The sequence below is a fragment of the Vulpes vulpes genome, chromosome 8, assembly GCF_048418805.1.
Source record: "Vulpes vulpes isolate BD-2025 chromosome 8, VulVul3, whole genome shotgun sequence".
Taxonomy (NCBI): domain Eukaryota; kingdom Metazoa; phylum Chordata; class Mammalia; order Carnivora; family Canidae; genus Vulpes; species Vulpes vulpes.
Window position 1 is genome coordinate 90896829 of NC_132787.1, and position 23034 is coordinate 90919862.

Consider the following 23034-nt stretch of genomic DNA (forward strand, 5'->3'; position numbering starts at 1 on the left):
AACAAATGCCATGACTCTTCTGGAGGTCTGTCAGCTATTGTTTCAGGTGCCTTGGAAATGGCAAAGTGATGTAGCCTGGAAAGAGAAGGCCATGGTTGCCTGGGGACTACCTGGGTAAGGAGGGGCCAGAGAAAGGGAGACAATACAGAAGATTCTGGGGTTTGAGCCAGGGTGGGGAAGTCAAGGTGAGCAACAGCTTTGGAAGAAAGATGACCTTAGTTTGGACTTACTGAGTTCAAGATCAGAAAAATGTAGCTCGATGGCAATAAATGTGCAGGAGATGGTCAGAGATGTAGGTCTTGGTTCTGGGAACCATGTGCAGGGCAATAGTTGGAAGCCATGAGCACAGATGCCACCAAATCTTCATTGTGACTCTGAGTGATGTACCTCTGAGGTTCTCTGGCCCAGTATGGGATCTCGGTGGCTGAGAGAAATGTTGGCAAAAGAAAGGATGAGTGAAAGTGAATGTTCCAACCCACAGAAATGGACATTTGTGGGATATTTGAAGGAAACAGTCCCAAGAGATCCTGATTTGAGAGCTGCTGAGAGTGGGCAGTTGTTGCACTGTTCCTGGTCTCTGCATCAGTTCTAGGCCCTGGCCCTGGCTAGAAGCCAAGCCACTTCAGGTGGCCCTGGCTGCTGCTGTGAGTTTTCTCTCTTGGTTCTTGTGCACCCCCCTCCCTTCAGGCAGCCTCTGACAACCTGCAGTCATCCCAGCCATCTTATCACTGCCTGGTTGTCACTCTTTCCTTAGGTTTAGGGGGCGCCTCCCTTAAGTTTAAAAATCTGTTATATTTTAAGTGTGTCAAGCCAAAAATGTTGGCTTTGAAATATAATTGCAGTAGGTTGCATTTCATTTAGTCCTGTAATTAGGAGCCAAGACCTAGGGGCTGACATGAATATTTGTGATACCTCAAATAAATCAGTGGCTCTGGGTTCACTGGGGAGACTTGAGGTGTTGGGCAAGCAGGCCGCAATGGAGTCAAAGTTTAGACAAAATGCACTGGTGGTGGTGGTGGTATTGACAAGTAGCCACAAATTTCCAAAGCAACTGACCAGAGAATTCCCAAGATCAAAAATGGCTAAGTCCTTGGGGGCACTAGGACAAGATCTATTTTATAACCTTTCCAAAATAGGGGATTTTCAAGGGCCTAGTGCCAATGGGAAATATTGGCTATGTTGGGCAACTAACTCATTCAGTCAGCCATCAGTGGCTGAGCAACGTGCTCCTGAGGCTGGGATAGCCCAGGGCACCTGCAGTAAGGAACATTTCTTGTCTAATGCCCTCTGTCAGAGAACTGAATACTGGGAGGAAAAAATGGAGAATAATATGAATTGGGCCTTGGGTTATGCAAACCCAGATCGGAATTCAAGCTTGTGTGTACTCTTGAGCAAAAGTCCACTCCTGCTCAAATGCATACATGTTCTTTTTCCTTCCAACTCTTCCCACAGGTACAATAGTTTAAGAACCAATCCCCTTTCCCAGGTCTTGTTGCTTTCTCATTTCTCAGCCTAATCCTAAACTCGCATCTTCTTGAAAATGTCACACAGGGACGCCTGGGTAGCTCAGTGACTGAGCATCTGCCTTTGGCTCAGGTTGTGATGGGGTTCCTGGGATCGTATCCCACATTGCCTTCCTCTGGGGAGCCTGCTTCTCCTTTTGCCTATGTCTCTCCCTCTCTCTATCTCTCATGAATAAATAAATAACATCTTTAGAAAAAAGAAAATGTCACACTAACTGCAGAGATTAAGTCCACATATGCCCCTCCCCCCAATTCTCTCCTTCCTCCAATTCCCCCAAGGGTGAGGCTTTGCCCGTCTTACTTCCCACATATTTTTCCATCCAAGCTTTCTTCAAGCTTTGTTAGTTCTTAGAGGAGTCTAGTTTAGTCCCAGGGACCATTTTTAATTTCGGTTCCTCCAGGCAGCAGGCCAAATGACCTATTCAAGGCTGATAAAGAGTCGCTGACCTAGGCACAGCAAATTCTGGGAGGTGAAGGACATTTCTAGATGGTTCCAAAACAAATCCTTTTCCTCTTGTCCTTGACCCTAGGATAACCCATTGAGTCCAAAATTGGACACAGATTGTGGAATAGAGGAAAGTGGATCAGGTGACAGTTTTGAACCATTTGTAAAATCCTGGTCAAATCAATTACCTTCTGGGCCTCAGTTTCCTTCTTTGTTAAATGATCTTGAAGGCTCCCTTCAGCTCGGAATGTCTAAGGTCAGTTGGTTTCAGGACAGCCTTGGAAATCTGAAGCACTTCCAAGGCCTCCCCTGTCATTTGCAGTCTAGAAAGCCTACTTTCCAGGGTCTAGTTCTGTCTTAACAGTAGATCTAAGTGTCTGGTTGGAATTGGATCTGCTTCAAATTTCCAGGAGCCACAAAGCATAATGTGTGTAATCCTTTAAGACCTAGACCCTCATTCTCCCAGAGCAGAGCTGGGAACAGACATACCACTCTGAGGGACATGAGGAAGTACACGACTGGGGTTTCACTATTGTGTGGAGGGGACATGGGCTTGGGATTCTAAATAGGAAACTTCTGGGAAATACTGGGTGGAGGCTGGGGGGTGAAATGGGGGAAGCCAGGGGGATTACAGACTGCTGAGACTGAGCTTAGAAGTCTCTGGGCTGGAGCATGGACAAACTGTTGATGGTGTCAGGCCAGGGAAGCCAGCTCTGGGCTAGTGCACCCCTAGCTCATGGTGCACACAGGCAGCAAGACAGTCCCCTGCCCCAGCTGTTCCAGTCCCATAGCAGCTCCTGTAGTTGTCCTTGGCTCAGAGAAGCAGAGGCGTCCCCTGAGCCCTGGCCCCCCTCTACCGCAAAGCAACTGGCTTCCATTACCCCTGACAGCTCCAGAGCAACAGCCCAGCCCCCGGCCCCAGCCTGGCTCCGTGCCGTTCCCTTTTATGGTGAAGCTGAGGGAAAGTAAGCAGTGAGGGGGGGCGGGGGAGGGAGTAGGATCTCCCTGGGGCAGAGGGCTGTAGAGCTCCAATACTTCTCCCCTCACCAGAGACCCTCAGACATCTACCCAGAGTTTTCTTTCTCCCCAGCGATCCACTCTGCTCAGAACCCACAACCCCTCTGGCTCGTCCCAGCCCTTCCCCCCCTTGCCCCTCCCTCCCTCCCATCCGGGGGGTGATTTCCCACTTGGCTCAAGGCCCACGGTTTGGGTTTTGATTCCCGGAGGGTCCGCCCTATTTCCGACGCCCACCTCCGGGGGTGGGGTGGAGGGAGCGAGCCCGAGTTAGGGAGGCACCGGTCAGATCACAGGCGGGATCGTTCCACTTGGCGGATGTGGGGGCAAAAAGGGGCGCACCGAGGAGAGGAGCACCCAGCCGCCCCAGCTCTCTCCCCAGTCTGCACCTCCTCTCACCCCCCTCTCCGCTGCGGGAGTCAGGGAGGGGACCCTGAGGGCAGGGCCCAAAGGAAGCACCTGGCTGGGCCGAGCCGGGAAGCGGAGGGTGGGCAGCAGCGCGGGGGGCCAGGGAGGAAGGGGGTCGGGCCGAGCGTCTCACGCGGCCACGCCGCCGCACCCTCGCCCTAGCCCGCCGCTGGGCTCCGGGGAGGCCGCCACTGGCCTGCTGCGTCCCCTGCCGCGCCAGCTGCAGCCAGCTGTGGCCAGCTGCGCTCCGCGGGCCCTAGACGCGCGTCCGCGGCTCGCCCGCCCCCTACGGCGGGCCGTCCCTCCGCAGCCCCGCCCCTGGCCCCGCCCCTTGCGATGCGCCGCGGGGAGCAGGCGAGACGGCGGGGCTAGAGAGCCCGTTCCGGCCGAGCGGCACAGCCGGAAGTGCCTGGTTTGGGCTTGCGCTCGCGCTACCAACTTCCGGGCCGGGACTCTTACCTCGAGCTACTGCGCAGACCGCGTCGCCGGGAGCCCAGCCGGTCAGGTGAGAGGCACGCAAGCGCGCTCCACGGCGCCTTGGCGGTGGCTGGTCCTGGGGGCGAGGACGGGCCCCGGCCTGGGCGAGGAGTGCGCCGGCTTCAGGCTCAGCCCCTCCTCTTCTTCGCAGGATGATCACAGACGTACAGCTCGCCATCTTCGCCAACATGCTGGGCGTGTCGCTCTTCCTGCTTGTCGTTCTCTATCACTACGTGGCCGTCAACAATCCCAAGAAGCAGGAATGAAAGTGGCGCTTTCTCCGCCCCAGGTAACGGTCCGGGGCAGTAGCGCCCAGCCCCCGGAGAGTGGAGTGGCGAGGCCGCGCCAGGGCCTGCAGGGTTCGAAACTTCAAATCAGAAAGTGTCGGGCCAAGCATGATACAGTCCAGAACTGAGCCCCCTTATCCGCACACGGTAGGGAGTGCCCTTCAGTGCCCTGCCCTCTACCCGTTAAACTGCTCCCTGCTAGAACGGGGGCGAGTTTCCTAATCCTTCTCAGCCCCCGTCTTCATGGTACCCCGATGCCCAAGTTGGGGGTTTGGATACAAGGAGGCACTGACACCAGTAGGAATAAAGGTGCTGAGGATGCTGTCTATCCAAGTATGAGGATTTGGGCTCTTCCCTTAAGTAGCCCTCACTTCTCTAAGGTTGTTTAGGCTTTTATTTAGGCAGAATGTGCGTGTGTGTGTGTGTGTGTGTATGTGGTTGTAAAGATGGAGAATTCTATTTCTGTGTTCTGGGGCAAGAGGCACTGAGTGACGGGTTGGCTACTGTAGACCCAAGTCCTAGAGAGAGGCGGGGGTGTGGGGGAGCTTTAAGTGTGGGTCTGAAATGTAAAGGGGGAACAGGCTGGATGGGAGTTGATGCCTGAAGGATTTCTCCAGAGGAAAGTTGCAGTATTTTCCTTACCTTGGGTCTTTCCCCCTCTTTTCTAGGGTTCCAGGACATAGTCTGAGGCAAGATGGAGGGTATGAGGGGCCTTCCCACTTCACTTCATCCCTCTACCCATCACAACATACAAAGCAACTACACCTGGATTTTTCCAAACAACTTTTATTTCCTCAAAGTCTTCCTTAACCCTATGGAACAAGAAGCTGCCACTGAGTAGGGCCCAGTATAGGGGATTTCTTTTCTACTCCCTCCCCCCAATATAAAAATATAGATATATATTTTTTGTGGTCCCAAAATCTTGTGCTGGGGGGGGGGGATGGGGTAGCAGGTTCCTGCTTTGTCCTGTCTCAAGGTGATGCTCTGCGATGCCTCAGAACAGCGTGGCTGGCATCCAAGAAGTTATGGTTGTCACATGGAATCAACAGCTGAGGGAGGGGACTAGCACATTCCTCACTGCGTTCCCCATCTTGGGGCTATATCCTGGACATCAAGGTTGAGGCATCAGACCCGGGGGGAGACAGTGAGTGGAGGAGATTTAGGGACAAAACAAACCTCAGGTTGGGCCAAGGGCCCCCCGCTGTAACAAATCCGGGACTGGGAGTCAGACAGACTACAGGAAATAGAAAAGGCAGGGGCAGAGCGGGGCCGTGGGGGCCCGGCCTGAAGCAGCCTGCAACAGAGAAGAGAGAGGAATCAGGGTTTTGAAAACTCTGCCCCTCTTTTTGCCTGTTTGCCAGGGGATGGGAGAGATGAGATGGGTAAGGATAGAGAGATTGAGTACTGCACAGTGGGCTGATGCTGGAATGAGCCAGCTCCTAGGCCTTAGGCCCTAACAAGAAGTTGTTTTCTTGTCCGCTGGAGTGAAGACAGGCCATGATGGGAAAAAAAAAATCAGGGACGAGATTCTTAACGAAAGTACCTTTAGTCTTTGGAGGGGGGTCAGAGGGAGTAGGGAAGGAAGAAAATGATCCTGAATGGCAGAAATGGGAGTAAAGGGACAGAAGTGAGGTGGGGTGAGGGACTGGACCCGGGTGCTCACCCTGGTGCAGAGTGGGGTCCCGGCTCCGGCTCACTGCTCTCCCTGGTCCGGGGTATAGGGGATGTGGGGCCCGCAGAGCCGCTCATCCCTCTGCAAGTCGGCGGTGAGCCCCGGCCCAACCTGGGCCTAGCCTGTATGGATAGGGGGTGGGCTAAGAGGCTGTATTCTTCCTGTAACTGTATTGCTTCTGAGTTTGCTTCTAGAATTTCCATGGGTAAGAGTGTAGTATAAGTGTCGACAGTCTGTGACTATTCACTCCAAGTCTTAAGTAGGGGAGGCAGAAGATCCAGCATTTAATCTCCACAGCTGTATCATGGCTAACATTTGGCTAGACAGAGAAGCAGTGTATGGAAAGAGGTTGGAGAATCGGTAGATGCTCCCTCAGAGCCTTGTGTCCCTCAGCCCCTGCCAGAGCAGCTTAGGCTTCACCCATCCGGCCTCTGCCTCTACCCAGCTTAAGCCAATTTAGCTTGGGGATCTGGACTGAATTGGAGTTGGTGGCACAGCTGTTCTTAGGAGCAGCAACCAGATGTGTTACCTGGGGAATCCGGGACCCCTCCTGGCGGGAACTCGCCTCGGGCAGGTCTGGGCAGAAAGAGAGGAGAAGCTAAGGGCAGGGGCAGGCAGAGCCAAAGCTAGCAGGCTGAGGTTGGGTTATATCTGGCAGGGACATGGGTGGAAGCAAGAGACCTGGCTGAAGGGACTGGGGACACTGGACAGAGGCACTCAGGCAGCCAGGTAGCTTTCTGATATGGTTGAGGGGAGAGGTTGTAAAGCAGTGCTGAGCATTTTCCCTCCCACTACCCAGATGAACAGTGCCTTGCTAGGCTCTGCCAGAGTTGTTTTGCTGGGGGCTGGGGAAGACCCAAAAATGTTACCTGCAATCGTGTCCTGATACAGGGGATCCGAGGTCCCAGCAGCCCTTTCCCAATCACCATGACAGCCTCTGGCTTGTCCCCTGAGGACATGAATGAGCAGCTGCTCCCTAGGAAACAAAGGAAACTGCTATCATGGCTAGTGGACTGTGGAAAAGAGAGGTAACTTCCTCTAGATCAGGGTTTCTCAGTCCTGGCAATATTGATATTTGGGGCTGGATAATTCTTTGTTGTGGGCGGCTGTCTTGTGCATTGTAGAATGTTTAGCAGCCTTCCTGGCCTCAACCCACTAGATAGCATATCTTCTTCCCCTGTCCTGTCCCCATCAAAACAACCAGATATGTCTTTCAGACCTTGCCACATGTTCCCTAGTGGGTAAAAGGGCCCCTGGTTGAGATCATGGCATGCTCTAGTCTGGTCCAAGGGCTGTAGTAGCAACTTGGAGCTTGAATCAGAGCCCACAGGGCTGAACTGCTCTGTGAATTTATAGACCTTAGAGGCTATCCCATCCAAATGAGTGTTTAAGGATCATATTAGTACCCAAGACTGGTGGATTGAGGGCTACCCATTGAAGACAGTTGACAGGTTGGGAGTAGCAGGCTCTGAGGGAATTAGAGGATGTTGGACTGGAGTCTTATGTCTCATTCCTATCCAGTCCTTTACACAGCTAGGGGTATAACTTAAAAGGAGACCAGGCAGCCTAGGTTTTATGTGGGTGATATGGTTACACAGCATTTGCCGTGACGACAGGTGAAAGGCCTATGCCTTTTTTCGTTCTTCTGTTTTGTCTAATGTTGCCCAACTCCTGGAGTCAGGAAGCTCAAAGTAGCAGGTAGTCAGGTTGTTCAACTTTGAAAATGAGGATTAAGTGAGGTAATGTGCTTAGAGCAGTGCCTGCCACATAGTAGACACTCAAGAAATGGGAACTATTATTTTATTATTCAAAGACAGTTCCAGCTTCCTGTACAAGGACATAGGTGCTTTAGGGGTTTAGGATAATCCAGGAGGCTAACTGATGCTCCTGGTGTGCAGAGGGCCACCTTACATCAAGTCAAGAAAGATGTCCAGGTCAGGTAGCAAAGGAGCTGAAGGGACTAATTTAAGCCTCAGAGAGAGACTGGTCTATACCCTTGGTGCTAGGGAAGGAAGGAGTCTGGCCAACCTAGATTTTGGTGGCAGTGGGTACAGACCTGATATGCTGAGTGAGCTGGGCAGCAGACAGGAGCCCATGCTGTGTGAGGAGACCGGGCTAAAGCTAGCAGGATTTGGGGATGGGGCCAGGCTGCTTGAAGTAGGGCGATGGGTCAGTGGCAGCTGCCGCCGTCTCCTGTCCTGGCTTCGGGGCTCTGAGCAGAAGGGACACAGGAGATAAAAGGGCAAATAGATGAGGCCCTGGCACTCCACTGCCCTGCTGGGGCCCCTGCTCAGAGGATATCGGCTCTCAAGCTTGTCCTCATACCAGCACCCCACTTCAGAAGTAAATCTAAGATGGGCAGAAAGACCTCTGACATTTATCCCAGTTATCCAGGCCACAGCCAGCTCTTACCCACCTCCGTGTGGCTAACCAGCCTACTGACTTGCCAGTTCATTCTTCTGGCAGAGAACTCACTGAGCTTGGCTTCTGAAACATAGCTCCTCTAGGTTCTCCTGCCTCTTAATTGCCCCTCTTCATCTCCTCTTCCTGTCCCCAAATGCCAGTGTGCCCCCGCCCCCACCCCTCTGCCTCAGCCCAGTCTACCCTTGGTCCCCTCCTGCTCTGGTATGCTGTAAACTCCCAAACTGCTCTCTGGCCCTTTCCCTGGAAAGGTCAGTGGTCTACTGGCATTTCTACTGGGTAGTCTCATGACTCCAGCAAAACTCATTTTCTCCCATCCTTTCTTCTGTTCTTATCTTGGTGAAAAATGAACTAGAAACCTTGTTCATCTTTTGACTCCTTGCTTACATTTAGATTTGTGTTTAACCAAATCTGGACAACACCACCTCTGCCTTTGCTTGGATTTCTTCTTCATTCTCCCTTGCCATGGCCAGTGTCCAGAAAGAGGTCTTTATCTCTCATTCAGGCTTTTGGGGAAAAAAAAATTCCTGCTGGTTGCCCTGCCTCTTTCCTTTTACAATCCATCTTTCACACAGGTGCCTGAATGAAAAATCCTTTGGTTTCAGGTAAAGGGGAGATACTGAAGGTCTTTTAAAGGATAAATTCTCAACCTTTTCATTTTAACATGGCCTTTGGCCTTGAACATGGCTCCATCCATTGTGGATTCAGTGAACCCATCATTGGTAGGATGCTGACTTGATCCTTCATACCTTCCACTGTAGCTCCCGTGGCTGCTAGTTGTGTGGCTCATCTGCAATGTCTGTCCCCTCTTCTAGTCAAACTTTACACGTCCCATCTCAAATGTCACCTCTGTGAAACCTCCTTTACCATCACAGGTAGAATGAACTGTTCTCCCCCCTTCATTGTCCTTGGTTCACTTGGGTAGTAATTGTTTTATGGTTTTTGTTTCCTTAATGAAATAAGTTAGTACATGTAAAGTAGTTATGATAGTGCCTAGAAGTAGTACTCAATAAATCTTAACTAGTATTCTACTTGGAGCTTGAACCTCTTGAGGATAGAGACTTTGTCTTTTCCAGTCTATATGTCCTGGTCTACAAAATTCTGCCTAGAGAACTAGGCCTACAAAATTCTGCCTAGAGAACTAGAGACTTTAGTAAAGGTTTTGTTTTCCTTTTTTTTTTTTTTTTTTTTTAAGGTTTTGTTTTCCTGAATAGCAAACACCCACTGTAGGCCACAGGCTGACTCAAGAATCTCTCGGAGTTTAAGGACATATGCTTATAACCTGTGTGGCAGCTCTCTCTGGTTCATACCTTGTGGCTAAAGCCTCACTGCCACAAGCTCTGAGAGCAGATGGTGGCTGGATGGGGTAGCGAGGCTTTTAGGTTTGGCAGGCCCTTCCTCATCACAGAGGGACAACAGATGCCAATTGCTCTCAGACCAGATGAGCTGTTAACCTTCATGGAGCTGAATTCAGTGGAGGTCCCAGGATGCCAGGTGGCCCCCAACAAAGCAACATGTATCAGACAGAAAATACCTCTAATTCAGAAAGTAGGTGACAATAACTTCATCTTGTCCAGCTATACTGTGCAGTAGCTAGCAGTGACAAGGCTACTTTTTGGAAGTCCCCAACCGGATTTTTAAAGATTGATACTGAAATGAATAAGGAACAGAAGAAAGAAAGAGATTTTAGGACAGAAGCTATTTTGGCTCTGAAAAGTTTGTTGAGATGCTGAGTCAAGAGTCAAAAGTAGAGCCAAGAGTCAAAATAACCAGACCTGTCAACTTTACATCAATAATAAACAAACCACAACAATAAACAGACTTTACGGTGCTAATAAGAGGTGACATAGCAGTGAAGGACAAGAGAAGTCAGAGATTCATGGCTTCAGGCAAGCTGAAGTCTCTAATCACCACCGACTGAGAAATAATGTAGAACCCAGACCTGGGTAATTCTTTAGTAAAACAGTGATAATCAGGATAATGTCCAAATGACAGTGCATAATAGGCAGAAATGAACGTGAACTGGGTGGAAATAGTGGGTTTCTAGAGGGTCTAAGGAATACCTATACACAGAAGTATGCTGAAATTATGTTAAAGGATGAAGCCTCACCCACCCAGGAAAGGTAAGAAAGAGGGCAAGTAAGAAAGCAAGTGAAAGTTTTTGGAACATTTGTAGGTTGTAGCAAGAACTGAGTAGCGCTCTAGAAGGTAATGAAGCAAAACAGGTGTGTGATGTAAAAAATGTCCGCGTGAATGTAGGTATTCTGGGAAAGATACTATGGATACAACTCAAGAATCCTGCCCCTAATGAGAGTTTAAGGAAGGGAGACCAGTCTAGTTTAGGAGAGAGGCCTAATATTGAAAGGATAAGGCATTTAAAGATAGCATTTTAACCCACACTTAGACTGTCTTAAAACCTGGCCGGGCCTGCCTGTAAATTTGGCAATGTGAGCACACAGCCTAATTTCTCATGTTTTGACTTTTGGCCCCTGGTATAATCCAGGCCTACTCAGTCCTCGAGACTGTTTAAGGGAGGAGCCCTAGCTCTGTTTTATTTCTTGGTTCTAAGGTAAAGAGTCAGTGGCTTAAGGCTGAGTGCAGTGATATGTGAATCAGCTTTGCTTCTAGAGGTTGTGAGACTGTACTTTATTGTAATCAGCTAGAGATTCCATTTTGGAATAGTTCTAGGGTGAAGGTCTGAGGTAGAGGCAGACTGCCCTCACTGGTGCAGGAGTCAGAATGGATATTCTAAAAGTCTCATGACTTAGAAGAGTGGTTTTTCTGGCTTGGGCCTGGGTCTTGCATCATCATCCTGAGACATCTTTGGAACTGTCCCTACGTGTAGCACCTTAGATCTTCCCGAATTGCTGGGATGATCACAGACCTGATTTATGCCCTCTGAAGGGTGGAAAGGTGAGATAAGTATTTATTCGGCCCCCTGCTTCTTGCCTTTTATTCATTCAACATGTATTTATTGATCATTTAATAAGTGCTAGGTGCTAAGGGAATAAACAGATGTTAGGAGACATTACCTGCCCTCAAGCTTTAATCTGCTCTCTCCCATGAAACCAGTGATGGTGCTCAAGGCATTCTTCCTATGTCCTCTGAGTCACTTTTCAAAGGAACTTCCACTCCACCGTGGGGCTTGAGCTGCTCTGCCAAGAGTGGCCTGGCAGCTGAGCCACGGCATGGAGGCGGGCAGGGAAGAGTTCTAGTAACTACAGTGGATGTGCCGGAGCTGAGAGGGAGGATAGTGGCGGTGGTAGGATGCCAACTGATGGCCTCCACTTTGACATCGTCCCTTGTCGTTTATACCAGGATCTCGCCAGGTAGGCCAGTTTCAGTTACTGAGTGAGACTTGGCCTGAATCCAGGGCCAGGACGAGAATAAAGTACCTGGGGTGCACGATCTGAGAAGGCCTTGGCCTGACCCTGATCTTTGGGCGACCCACTGGCCTCACCTTCATCCTATGCCCTGCATAACTGCTAGGAGAAGCTGGCTGACTTAGCCACTCTCTCCCCAGCATGCCTGCCTTCGAGCTCTGTTTGTGTCTCCTTTTGTACCAGTATCTTAGGGGCTTTCGGCTTCCCTGACTCAGTCATTGGACTAGCTATTCCTTTGCCTTCGCCCTCTTCTGCAGCAAGAGCTGCTGCTAGTTCCTGCTGGATGGAAGCCTGACTGCAGAGCCAGGAAGGTTGCTGCTCAGGACCTGTTGTGCAGCTGGGGGAACTAGGTAAAGAAGCTCCTGTCTCTGCGGTCAGAGGGTGGTAGGGGTCAAGGCTTCATCGGAGTCTCTTGCAGCCTACTGTCCCAGGAATATTCCCGTTCACCTGGAGTTCCCTTATACGTTGGCCTTCTAAAATGCCACTCTCCAGCTTTGAGGATAGGGCCTGAGATGATGAGACTAGTCTCCTGAATCTCTGCCTTAAGCTTCTGGCTGCTTAGATCTTTTCGGAAATTTTCTGGATAGCCCAGCCTCACCCTCTGTTTTAGCCAATAAAGGACAGTCATGAATTAAATGTATAGTTAAGTGTGATATGATTTTTATACATTAGTGGAAAAAATATACTAGTTTACAAGTCAGAAAAAAATTTTTGTTAAGTCACAATCTCAATTTTGGGTTTGGAAAGTATAGCTGCTTTATAGTTAGGTCTCAGAGATACGGGAGTTGTGTTCTTCCTATCTTAGAAGACACAGTGCCTGGGTGTGGCAGGGGCTAAACAGCCGGATATGTCGAACCAGGAAATAGTGCAAAGCTACAGGACTGATCAACTGGACAAAGTTGTTTTTCTGAGGGTTGGTTGAAGATGCCAAGTCCAAATACCACAGTCTGCATCGCAGGTCCCTACCCTAAGCCAGGGCTAGTCTTTTTTGGAGTCCTATTAGGGATTGTAGGAATTGAAGCAGCAAAAATTGTAGCACCTGAAGTCAAGATTCCAGCACTCTGACCTTTCACCTCCTTACAGTATTCCTGTTTGGTATCATTAGTAACCCCCTCTCCAACCCTCTATGACTTTAGACACATAGTTTGTCAGGTCTTACAAATATTTACGCAAGTCCCCACGTGTCTCTTATTCAAGCCAGCTCTTTTTTTCTGCTTCTTAGCTCATTGACCTGGGGGGACATTGCTTATCACTAGCTTTACTTGAGTTTGTGGATGATGCCTAGATCCAACCTTTTCTACAGGCTGATTTTTCTGCCATATAGAAAGCCCACGACATCCAAGCATGTCTAAAATAGATAAACCTAGGGGCACCTGGGTGGTTCAGTGGCTGAGTGTCTGCTTTTGGCTCAGGTTGTGATCCTGGGGTCCTGGGACCAAGTCCCACATCAGGCTCCCCACAGGGAGCCTGCTTCTCCCTTTGCCTGTGTCTCTGCCTCTCTCTGTGTCTCTCAGGAATAAATAAAATCCTTAAAAAATAGATAAGCCTCAGCACTTTATTTCCAATGTTCTAACATCACCATGATGCTTTCCTTTGGCCTGTAGCCTTGAAGCTTTTAGTTGGCCCTTCTTCCACCATCATTGAACCTTGCCGCCTCTATTTCTGATACGTATATTCACCTCCTTGCCCGTCCCTGGTATAGCCATTAGTCATCTCATATATGAACTATGGTGAGGATTCCCCTCCCCCTGCCTGCCTGATACATAGAGTTCACAGGCTGCTCTTCCATAAATCTTTTGTTCCCATCATCCTCTGAAGCACACGATCATTGCAGTATGTCTTAACTCATCATCTTTGTTTTCAAGACATTTCAACTTCTTCCTCCTACCTCTCTTCACCTAATTTCTGTGCTTGAAGGGCTTGGCCCTTTGAGCCAGCTAGGTATATTTGCTTCTTGTCCTCTCTATGTAGCAGTGCTGGTCCTGGCTACCATTCTCATCTCTGGAATGTTTTTATCAGGCTGTATACTACCACACATTCTTCAAAACCATTTCTCAACTGAATGCTCTTTGGCTGATTACTTTTGAGTTTATCTAGGACGGTGGCTCCTCAAGTCCCGTTTTATAATGAGTGTGTGCTTCTCTGTTCTGTGTACTGTCTTGGGTCTGTTTCCTGTAAGGAAATACTGAGTCCCAAATATGCCCCTTTCTCTTAGCTATTTGGGGGAAGTAAAAAAGACACGAATACATGTCCCTCACTGAAGGAGCTTCATACAGCACTCTGCATTGGGGTAGGGGTGGAGCTGATAATAAAATACTGATTAAAAACTGCCTAGAGTCCTCCGGTGAGGACCTGGACTTGGAGAGGACTCTTTCCTATTTCTCTTTTGTAGTCAGGGAAGGGGAATTTAGGATGCTGACATTCCTTACCAGGAACTATGAGTGGAGAGAGATGAGAGACTGACACAAAAGAAAGAAAAGAAAAAAGGACAAGAAATTAGAGGAAGTTTGAATAGTAAAAAGTATGAATAACTCAGCTACTGATAGCTGTGAAATCCTGGACAAGTGACCCTTCCACAGCCTCTGTTTTCTCACCAGAAAAATGGAAACACCATCCATACCACAGGTCCTTGTGAGGATCAAATGAAATATATACGTAATACTGTTTTGTTCACTGTTTAATGCTATTTAAATACAGGGCATTATTCTTTCATACTGTCCTTCAAACACAGTGGACAAAAGCATTCTCTCCCCATGGTGGGGAGAATCTCAAGGAATGGGGCTTGGAACATACGTGGGGGTAACTGCGTTGCTTATCAGGGCTAAAACGTCTTCCTGGTCAATGATGCTCAGAACCACTGCTCTCTCCCCTGTGGCTGCTCTAACCAGTGCAGTCAGATTGCCACGCCCACTGGCCCAATGTGTGCTTCCGGTCTGTACCACGGGAAGTGCTAATGAGGACAAGTGCAGCTTGAAGACCCTGCAGGACTCTTAGCTCCAGCTTACAAACCTCCATGCTCTGGCAGGATTTCTCCAGCCCAGAGGCCACGTACAATACCAATTTGGGAGTTAGTATTCTAGAAGTGGCACTACAACGATCTCGCTGCACCAAAGTCAGAGTCACTCCCAAGGAATGGTTCCATAGTCCTTCCTCTTCTTTTTCCCTAAGGCCCACCTGTTTCTGTTACACATTTGAACCCAGAATCTCTTATCAGGCAGGGTGTCCTCAAGCCAGGCCTAGAGGTACTGATACACAGTTGAGTGGCTGTGGCCACTGCTGGATGAGGCCAGACTGTTGCTTTATAAGCCTCAAACAGAAGCTGTCTGTAGTTGTTCCATTTTTCTGTGGAAGAGCTGGAATCCTCATACTGCTGAGTAGGCTCTGAAGCCAGGAAGAGTTTCATCCCAGAGAGACCTTGAATCGGGGTCTCCGGCTCTATATCGCTGCAGTCTGCAGTGTGAGGACACCTTATACTGCTCCCTACAAGACAGCCTTGGTACCATCCCTGATGTGGAGGCTCTGCACTGGAATGTGGCCCTACTTCAGCTTGTGTTTTGTCCCTGGAGATCCCCCTGCTCCCCAGCATGTGCCAAAGCCCAGGTGCCCAGGACTCCCACCTGGGCTATGCACAGTACTGCTCTGGAGCTGGAGCTCATGGCGCAGGGAACACCAAGGTCGCAGGAGAGGCTGCAGGTTCTGCTATAAACTAATTTTATTGATTCACCCCTTGGTCCCAGCCAAGCGTATATCTTCAAGCTCTCACTTCCCCCAGCAGTGCCCCAAACAACTGAACACCTGTTGCAGGGGCTCCCAGACTGGCTTACCTCTGACGGGGCCCAGCACCCGGTGGCTGACCTTTTGAGTGCTAGAGCCCAGACCTGGCAGCCCTGTAGGCCGACTGCCATGAAAAGGAAAGCTGGGGGAGTTCTTCATCTGTGGAGAGTTCTGTTGGCTGCTGCTGCTGCCACCGGCACTTGTGCCAGTGCTAAAACTGCGTGCTCGGCTCAAGGGATTTTCAGAGCAGGAAACAGGCAAGCCGCTGCAAAGAAGCAGATGCCAGTTAACCCTGGGCCAGGGAGGTTGTGTCCCAAGGCTTTCCCCATGGTCTGATGCTCAGTAAAGCTTCACCCCTGGGGTAATAAGCATAGGGACTCACTGCAAGGGAGAAGGGAGAAATTTGTGTCCATGATAGTGTCTAACCTGGGGCATACCAGCTGATCTCAGAATGCCTCAGAGCCCTTATTCACACATACCTGTTCTGCAGAAAGCGTTCTAAGAGCTATGGGGCTCTCTGGGCAGCTTTAACTCTCGGTGAGCTCCCCACCTTACTCCTTCAGTGTCAGCCCTTGGACCTGTCGTCACTCCCAACCGCTGGAAGCCAAGACCCGCCCCCGCCTCCATCGCAATTAGATTTAATTCTGTGCAGGGCTCTGGAGCAGGGAATCCCCTGACCTGGTTTTCAGATGCCTAGGAAGTATGTCGCTTGAGGTAAAGGGAAGAGGATCCCAGTTTCAAAAAAAAATGCATTAATCTTACCAATTATAATTTACTCTGAAAATATTCCTTGGAACTCCTTGCTCTAGAGCCCTGTTCCACTTTCCTACCCTTTCCTCCTCCCACCCTGCGGGTCTTACTTGGTACTTTTGGGTGGCGTGCGAGAGCCTCTCCTCTTGCTGACACTCACGTTCACAGTGCTGCTCAGGCCACGGCTGCTGCGCACGTGTTTCAGCATCCAGGCACGGAGGTTCGTGAGGCTGCTGTGCTCTGACAGTATGATTCGGGGCCACGGATTGCATTCGGCCATGTCCAGAGCTGCAATGGCCATAGCTCGTCCCACCTGTGGGGAGTCCCACATGGCTCAGTGTCCGGGCTCCCGCCCCAGGCTGGGGTGCTGGGGTGGGTCGCAGCAGAAGAGAAGGCCAGGCCAGGCCTCTGATATTCTCAGTGGGTAACCTACATTTTATGCCAGTGCTGTTTATCTCAGCAGAGCGAAAGCTGCTTCCTGGACTACTGCTCGTTTTGGGTAAGAGCAGGTAGGTTTTCTGGCTGGTACCAGGAAGGGGTACTCCCAGCAGGAGAAGCCATTTCCATCTCTTCTATAACCTGCAGCTCTTTCTACCTTTCTTGTGTGCCCCAGGACCCCAGAGGTCAAGGCCAGTGTAGAGGTGATGCTTGTAAGCCCAGGAAGAAGGAAGATAAGCTCAGAGGCAAAGAATCTGACTCAGATGTGCTGGGGGTTCTCTGTGGTATAGGGTGAGAAATAGTGCCTGCTTGTCCTCTCAGTACCGTACGGTCCAGGCCTGCCCCTTAGATTAGCTGAAGAAAGTTACTCAGCTGTGTAGAAGCTGTGTAGAAGAAAGTGGTGAGATGGTGACAGTGGGGAGCCTCTCTTCAGAGGACTGGAGTCAGGCCACAGGAGTAAATGCCCTTCTGGCCTTGGAGGTTCCCCCTTTCACCACGCACCCCACGTATCCATACCTGTTCGAACAGCTCCACAGTGTATCTGGAGGGGAAGGCCGGCGGGGGAGGGGGGCTGGCACGCCCGTTGTCATGGCAGGCGGCAGGGATGCTGTTCACGGAGCGCCCCGTGTTGTAGTTGCATTCAAGTGTGTAGCTAAGACACAGAGACTTTATTAGCGTCCTGCCTGGACAGAGTCAGAACAGAACCATCCATGGGGGACAGCCTAGGTGGTCTAAGTAATCGCTTGGAAAAAAAAAATGCATACAAACAAAATGCTAAGCCCTAGCCTCAGCACTGTTATCACATACCCAGGAAGTCCCCAAAAGACCAGAGTCCCAGACTAAGGACAGTGATGCTAATGGCAAGCCTGGCTTTTGAGAAGGCTTGGGCTACACCCCTGCTCTTCAGATAGTCCAGACTGGGTGTTGTTTTCCTTAGGGAAGGGGCTTCATCAGCTGCATCCCAGCTTCCAGCCAACCTGTGGATTATCCCTGAGGCTTTGTAGATCGCAACTCGGCCACTTCCCTCCTTAGACTGGCCATCTCTGCGGTCTCGGGCATACATGTTCTTCTCTGAGAAATTGCAGCCCTGGAAGTCGAAGTGTGCTGAGTTCAAGGAGATGAGCTTTGGATACAGCATATTTTCCACCTGTTTGGGGGAGGAAAAAGACAACTCAGGAGAGATGGACAGAAGGAAGAAATGGGCAAGGAAGAGATGGCAAGCAGGGGACCATGTGACTAAACCCACAGCGGATACCATTACAGCCACTGGCAGTTGGCAGTGTTCTTGGAATTCTCACTGTATGCCTGATGTTATTTCCAGGTGTTGGAAAGGTACAAGTCCACCTCCTTTTAAGCCCTTAGCTTCTTCTCTCCAATAGTGCAAATTTTTTCCTTTTCCTCTGGTTTCCTAAATTCTAGAATAAAGACTACAACACTGATAGCTTGACCTTCATTCAGAGGTCATGATGTAATATCTGAGACACAAAGCCCCACTGCCATCCCTTCTTGGCCCTTTGAAGCTTGTTCAGAGGCAAGAATACCTCTTGCAGCCGCAGGCCTTCCTGCCAAAAGGCCACCTTCCCTCTGTCCGTGGCCTAACCTTTATCTCTTGACGTGCAACAATCCCCACACTCACATGATACTCTGTGGACCCCTACCTGGGTGCTCTCATCACTAAAGCTGTTTCCATACATGAAGCAGCCCCTTTTGGATGCATGTCCATGCAGGTCCACATAGTAAGCGACACCACTCTCTTTAGGGGGGATGGTGTCGGGGGCTGGCTGCTCAAGCTCAGCAGACTGTTGTGGCATAATCCACACACCACTGGGCTTCTGCTCTGCTGGCTTGGTCTGTGTCCAGGCTTCAGGGTTGTCCCCATCAGATGCATGGCCAAGGTGAGCTTCGTTTTGGAGATTGTTGGCCTTCTCGAGGTCGGAAAGGTGAGCATCAGGAGGGAGCTGAGGACTGTGCTGGTGCTCAGAGGGACTCGGGGGGTTCAGACGGGAGTGCACGTGGTGGTAGAGAAGCACAGCTTTGGCCCCATAAATGGCTGGGTGCAGGACCGCATCAGGCTTCAGGTACTGACGGTTCAGATTCACTCCACGTGAGTCTGTGCTGTAGGAAGACAGGGACTAGAGCAGGGTCGAGCCAGCTGGGCCAGGGGGGAGACGTGAGAGTGGACGAAACGGGGGCCATGGTAGACCAACTTACAGTATGAGGCTCAGGTTGCATTAGGAAGGAAAGAATTGAGGACAGGCCCTCTCCTTGATCTGCTGTCACCCCTCCCCTAGAGACCTAAGCACAGCTCCCTCTACGCAGGTGAACCTGCAGTTATTCTAATTCTACTCCTTCCAGAGAGTTCATGTGCCACATTCCTTCTCTGGTTCCTGGACAACGAGATGGGCTTGTCCTTGTTCGGATGCAAGAAGATTGGGAATACAGGAGAAGTTAAAGAAGAGGCTGACAGTATTTCACCGAGATAGAGGACATGAGGAGGGCTGGGAATAATCCTGACAGGCTGGGGAGGCTTCTTACCGGTAGTGGCCCCGGACTACACCATCAGGGTTCAACATGGGAATCAGCTTAAAGACAAAGAGGCGACGCAGGGTTTGAGCCCGGGGGTCATCAGGTCGAAGGATGAAGTCCAGAAAGCCATTGAAGACAAAGCTAGATGGAGTCTCCCCAGGGTGTACCCTACTGCTTAAGAAGAATATCTGAGGTGGAGAGGAAAGCGGTCATTAGGCCAGTTACTCTATAGGTCCACTCTAACAGGATACTCTGGGCTGAGGGGAGGCAGGGGCGGGCAGGAATAGCCACTGGATTTCCAGCTGGCTGAGTCTGCAAGTGGAGTAGAAGCGGCCACGCTTGCCTCCCAAAGCGGACTAAGGATACCCAGAGATAACATGGCCTTAGGCTATCAGCAGGGTCTGAAGCTAAGGAAAGGCCAAGGTACTATCTTTAGGCTATTCACACTCACCCTCTTGCCTGTGAAACAGAATGGTCGGGGGGTGCCGGTATCAGGAAATAGCTGCTCTAGGCGGGGCTCCCGATCTTCTTGAAGCCCATGGCAGGAAGTGATCGTTAGCAGATCTACACGAAGTCCATCCAGAGAATAGCAAAGGATCTCCCGATGGTAATAGATGGTATCCAGGGGGCTGTGGGGACAAAAATCATTAAGCCAGGAGAAGTCCCTAAAGTCCTAATGAGGTGAGCTTCATCACCAGCCTAGGCTTTGTAGGATCTGGTCTTTTACCCTACCCTTTGGGACCTTATAGTCCCTTGTGATGTTAAATGAAGCTGAGGATTCTGCGTTGCTAGAATGCAGAATACAGGACAGGATGAACTTACTGTTTTTTCCCCAGTTTATGGCTCCCTATGATAGATCACTTTGTGTAACAAGGGCTTGTCCTCTGTTGGAACAGAAAGAAAGGTGTGCTGAGCAATGGCAGTGCTGAGTTCTGGATAGCTGATGGGAGCTGGGATATTAAGAGGCTTGAACTGGGCAGGTGGATGAGTAGAATGTAGGTAGTGGTATGGTGAGATCAAGGTCACACACATATTTGTCAAAGGTACCCAAAGTCCCACATTCTGTACAGAAAATAGAACTGGTGATGTTTTGTTTTAGGGTTCCTGGGGAAAGTTCCAGAAGTAGTAGAGGTGCTGTCTGGTCTAGGACTGTATGGCAGGAGTAAGGATGGGGTCGGCACCTGCTATGGGTAGGGTGATTCTCCAGAAAGCGCTGGTCTAGCTGGTTTAGCAAATCCTGGCAGTCACTGTAGGAGAAGGGGTAGCAGAAGGCGAAGAAGGTGGTGGCCCCACGGCCCTCCACGAAACGGTGTACAAAGGATAACACAAACTGCGTCTCTGTCATCTGAGAAGCAGAGAAGAAAGAGGGAGGGGCCATTGGTGTGAGAACGAAGATCCCACTGGGATCACCAGGAACTGATCTTACACCCTCAGCACAGTGACCAATTTCCCTCCCTCTGGGACTTTCCATATGACAGTTGGCTCCTTCTAGGCTTCCTGAAGCAGGGGCTTATCTTGGACTCCAGCAGATACCAAAACCTGGTGTGCCGTCTGCCTGGTACTCTGTATCGAGGCTCACTCCTCTTTCCTTTCCCTCCTCTACTTTTAGCACCCCAGTCTGCCTGTCCTCCTCATGGAGAACTTACCTCGAAGGTGGGCCGATCTCGAATGCGTTCCCAGCGCGGCCGGGTGGGCAGTGTGCGCACGAAGGGGGCCATGCCCTGGGAATACAGCTTGCTTTGCTTATTCATGTTCATAATGTTGATCTTGATGAGTTTCCCTGGAGTTCCTCCCCGGACACTGAAGTAGAACCAAGACCTGAGGGCCAGAGGAGGAGAAACGGGTTACTGTAGACTGAGGTTTGGAGTGAGGATATGTGGGACAGCTAGAGCAAACAAAATTGGGGAGGGCCTGTTCAGTTGAGGAGGCAAGGAGAGAGGGAGGGTAGGGAGAGGAAGGGTAGCGATGGTGTAAGCTGTAAGAGAGCTAACTGAGCATGGAGTTGGGGGGACATGACATCCCCTCTTTTTTCCTCCTTCCACCCTTTACTGCTTTCTTCTTACCTGTTCCCATTCTCAAATTCTGTTTCAGCACAGTCTGGTCGGGTCCACACGTTGAACTCATAGTCAGGGGAAGAGGCAATGCTGCTGATGGGAGCTGATGCCCCCCCACCTGCTCCTCCTTCCCCATCACTAGACACAGATTCCACCTTCTCCACGTGGGCTAGGTTCCCTGAATCAAAGCGAGAACTGAACAGCAATCCCCCACAGCGCAGCTCCATGGTGAGGCTGGGAAAGCATCCTCCTGCCCACTCTGGCCCTGAGAGCTGGGGGGAAATGAGGGGTGGTGTAGGAAGGAGAAGGAAGAAAAATGAAAACAAGTGTTTTGGGTCTCCCAATAAAGCCGTTCTTAGGGAGTGCCCTGAAAAGCAAGAGGCTCTTTCCACCTCAGAAAAGGGAGACGTGGCCTTCCAGCAAAGGCTAAGAGAAACCACTTTTCTGTCCTCACGCTAAGGGTTATAACTGACCTAAAAGGACCCCATTTTACTACAGCTTGGCTGTTCCAAAATGAACTACTCAGTGGCTTAACTATGTTGAGAAATGCTAGATTCGAAGCTTTTTGCAGCCCAAAGGTTAGAGAATAGTATTAAAGAGATCAGATTTTCCAAACCTAGCCCAGATTCACCCACCATAACCAATGGCCATCTTGAAAGTTGGGCCTTTCTGGATCTCTGGTTCCTAGACTGGCTCCTGGGTCTCCAGCAGCGTGGAGTGGAGAGAACCAAGTTCCAAGTCTCTCCACTCCTCCATCCTCACAAGTACTGACCAGGCATTTGGTCTGTTGCTCCCCTTAGCCCTGGAAGGGCTGGTTCTTTCTTTTCTTTTGTTACTACCTTATGCCTATTATGGAAGAAAACTAGAGAACGGCGGCCTTTGCCAAGACAAAAGAAACTGGGCGGAAGGCACCTGCTCACCTGGAGACCGTAGCTCAATTCCAGTTAGGGCATGGGTCTGTTTCTAGCCCCCTCCCGCCCTGCAAAGCTCCGGAGTCCCTGAAAAAGCTACGAGGGCAGTAGCTGTGGGTGAATGACGGGTATTCTGAGCACCCCTAGAAAAGCGGCTGGCCGAGACCCACTTGGGGGCAACGGGTGAGTTCTCGCCCCTCGACCCCGACACACCCTCGCTTCACACTGACGGAGCTCGCCCAGGGCAGGGTGGGGTTCGGGGGCACGGAGGGGCGAGACAGACTCACACTCGAGGCAGGGAGCACCGGGGGCCAGGGCCGCGGCCACGGGCGTGGGGGTGGGGGTGGGGGTGGGGCCGGGGAGGCCCGGGCGCGGGGCGCGGGGCGGGGGGCGGCGGGGCCGGGCCGCGGGGCGGGGTGGCATTCCAGAGGGGCTCCGGGCTGAAAGGGGCTGACAAGGGGGCGGGGCCGCGGCCGGCGGGGCCCGCGCTCCACGCAGCGCCCCTCACCTCTCTCGGGGCCGGCGATCCCGCTCCCTCTCCCGCTAGCGAGGCGCCACCTCGGGCCCCGGCACCCGGGTCCTCCACCCAGGACCCAAACAAAACCCGAGCGCCGCGGTGCCGGGACCCCGCTCTGCCAGGAAACAAGAAGTCCCTCGCCTATTGGCCGTGGGTGCAGCTGGCTACCCGCCCAGTAAGGCTCGCTGCCATTGGTCAGCGCGCGGGGGTTCCCTCGCACGTTAGCGGGTACCTGAGCCAGTGGCGCTTGCGGGCTCGGCCGGCAGATTGGGCCGGAGGGTTCCATCGCATCTTCTCGGAAGACGGTTAACGGCCTGCCCGCCGGGAGGAGAATAACACAAAGTGACCGGGAAATAAATTGTAAAAGGCTCACCTGCAAAATTAAGGGACAGCGTGCGAAGCTAATCATTGAGCACCGTGTTCCTCTGTGTATC

General features: G+C 51.1%; 2 protein-coding genes across 7 annotated transcripts; one reads left to right on the top strand and one right to left on the bottom strand.

The window, feature by feature from the left end:
* The first annotated feature begins 4019 nt into the window (after positions 1–4019).
* On the top strand, positions 4020–5056 carry OST4 (oligosaccharyltransferase complex subunit 4, non-catalytic). The gene is made up of 2 exons (XM_025984022.2): positions 4020–4156; positions 4823–5056. Exon 1 carries the CDS (start codon positions 4020–4022, stop codon positions 4131–4133), a length of 114 nt encoding a protein of 37 aa, XP_025839807.1. The 3' UTR covers positions 4134–4156; positions 4823–5056.
* AGBL5 (AGBL carboxypeptidase 5) lies at positions 4097–22750 on the bottom strand. 6 transcript variants are annotated; one of them, XM_025984017.2, is made up of 16 exons: positions 22592–22724; positions 21182–21444; positions 20765–20936; positions 20300–20463; positions 19570–19747; positions 19128–19306; positions 18251–18707; positions 17570–17739; positions 17109–17244; positions 16265–16467; positions 15455–15669; positions 7883–8038; positions 6696–6802; positions 5818–5948; positions 5331–5448; positions 4097–4219 (listed from the first exon to the last, which is right to left on the bottom strand). In XM_025984017.2, the coding sequence occupies exons 2-16, from the start codon at positions 21397–21399 to the stop codon at positions 4097–4099; spliced, it is 2727 nt and encodes a 908-aa protein (XP_025839802.2). In that variant the 5' UTR covers positions 21400–21444; positions 22592–22724. The 6 variants fall into 6 exon arrangements, 4 of the variants coding, with proteins under 4 accessions (XP_025839802.2, XP_025839805.2, XP_025839804.2 ...); XR_012003201.1 differs by lacking the exon at positions 4097–4219 and adding an exon at positions 6356–6402 and having other exon boundaries at positions 4925–5448; positions 22592–22750; XM_025984020.2 differs by lacking the exon at positions 7883–8038 and having other exon boundaries at positions 22592–22736.
* Between the last annotated feature and the right edge of the window lie 284 nt (positions 22751–23034).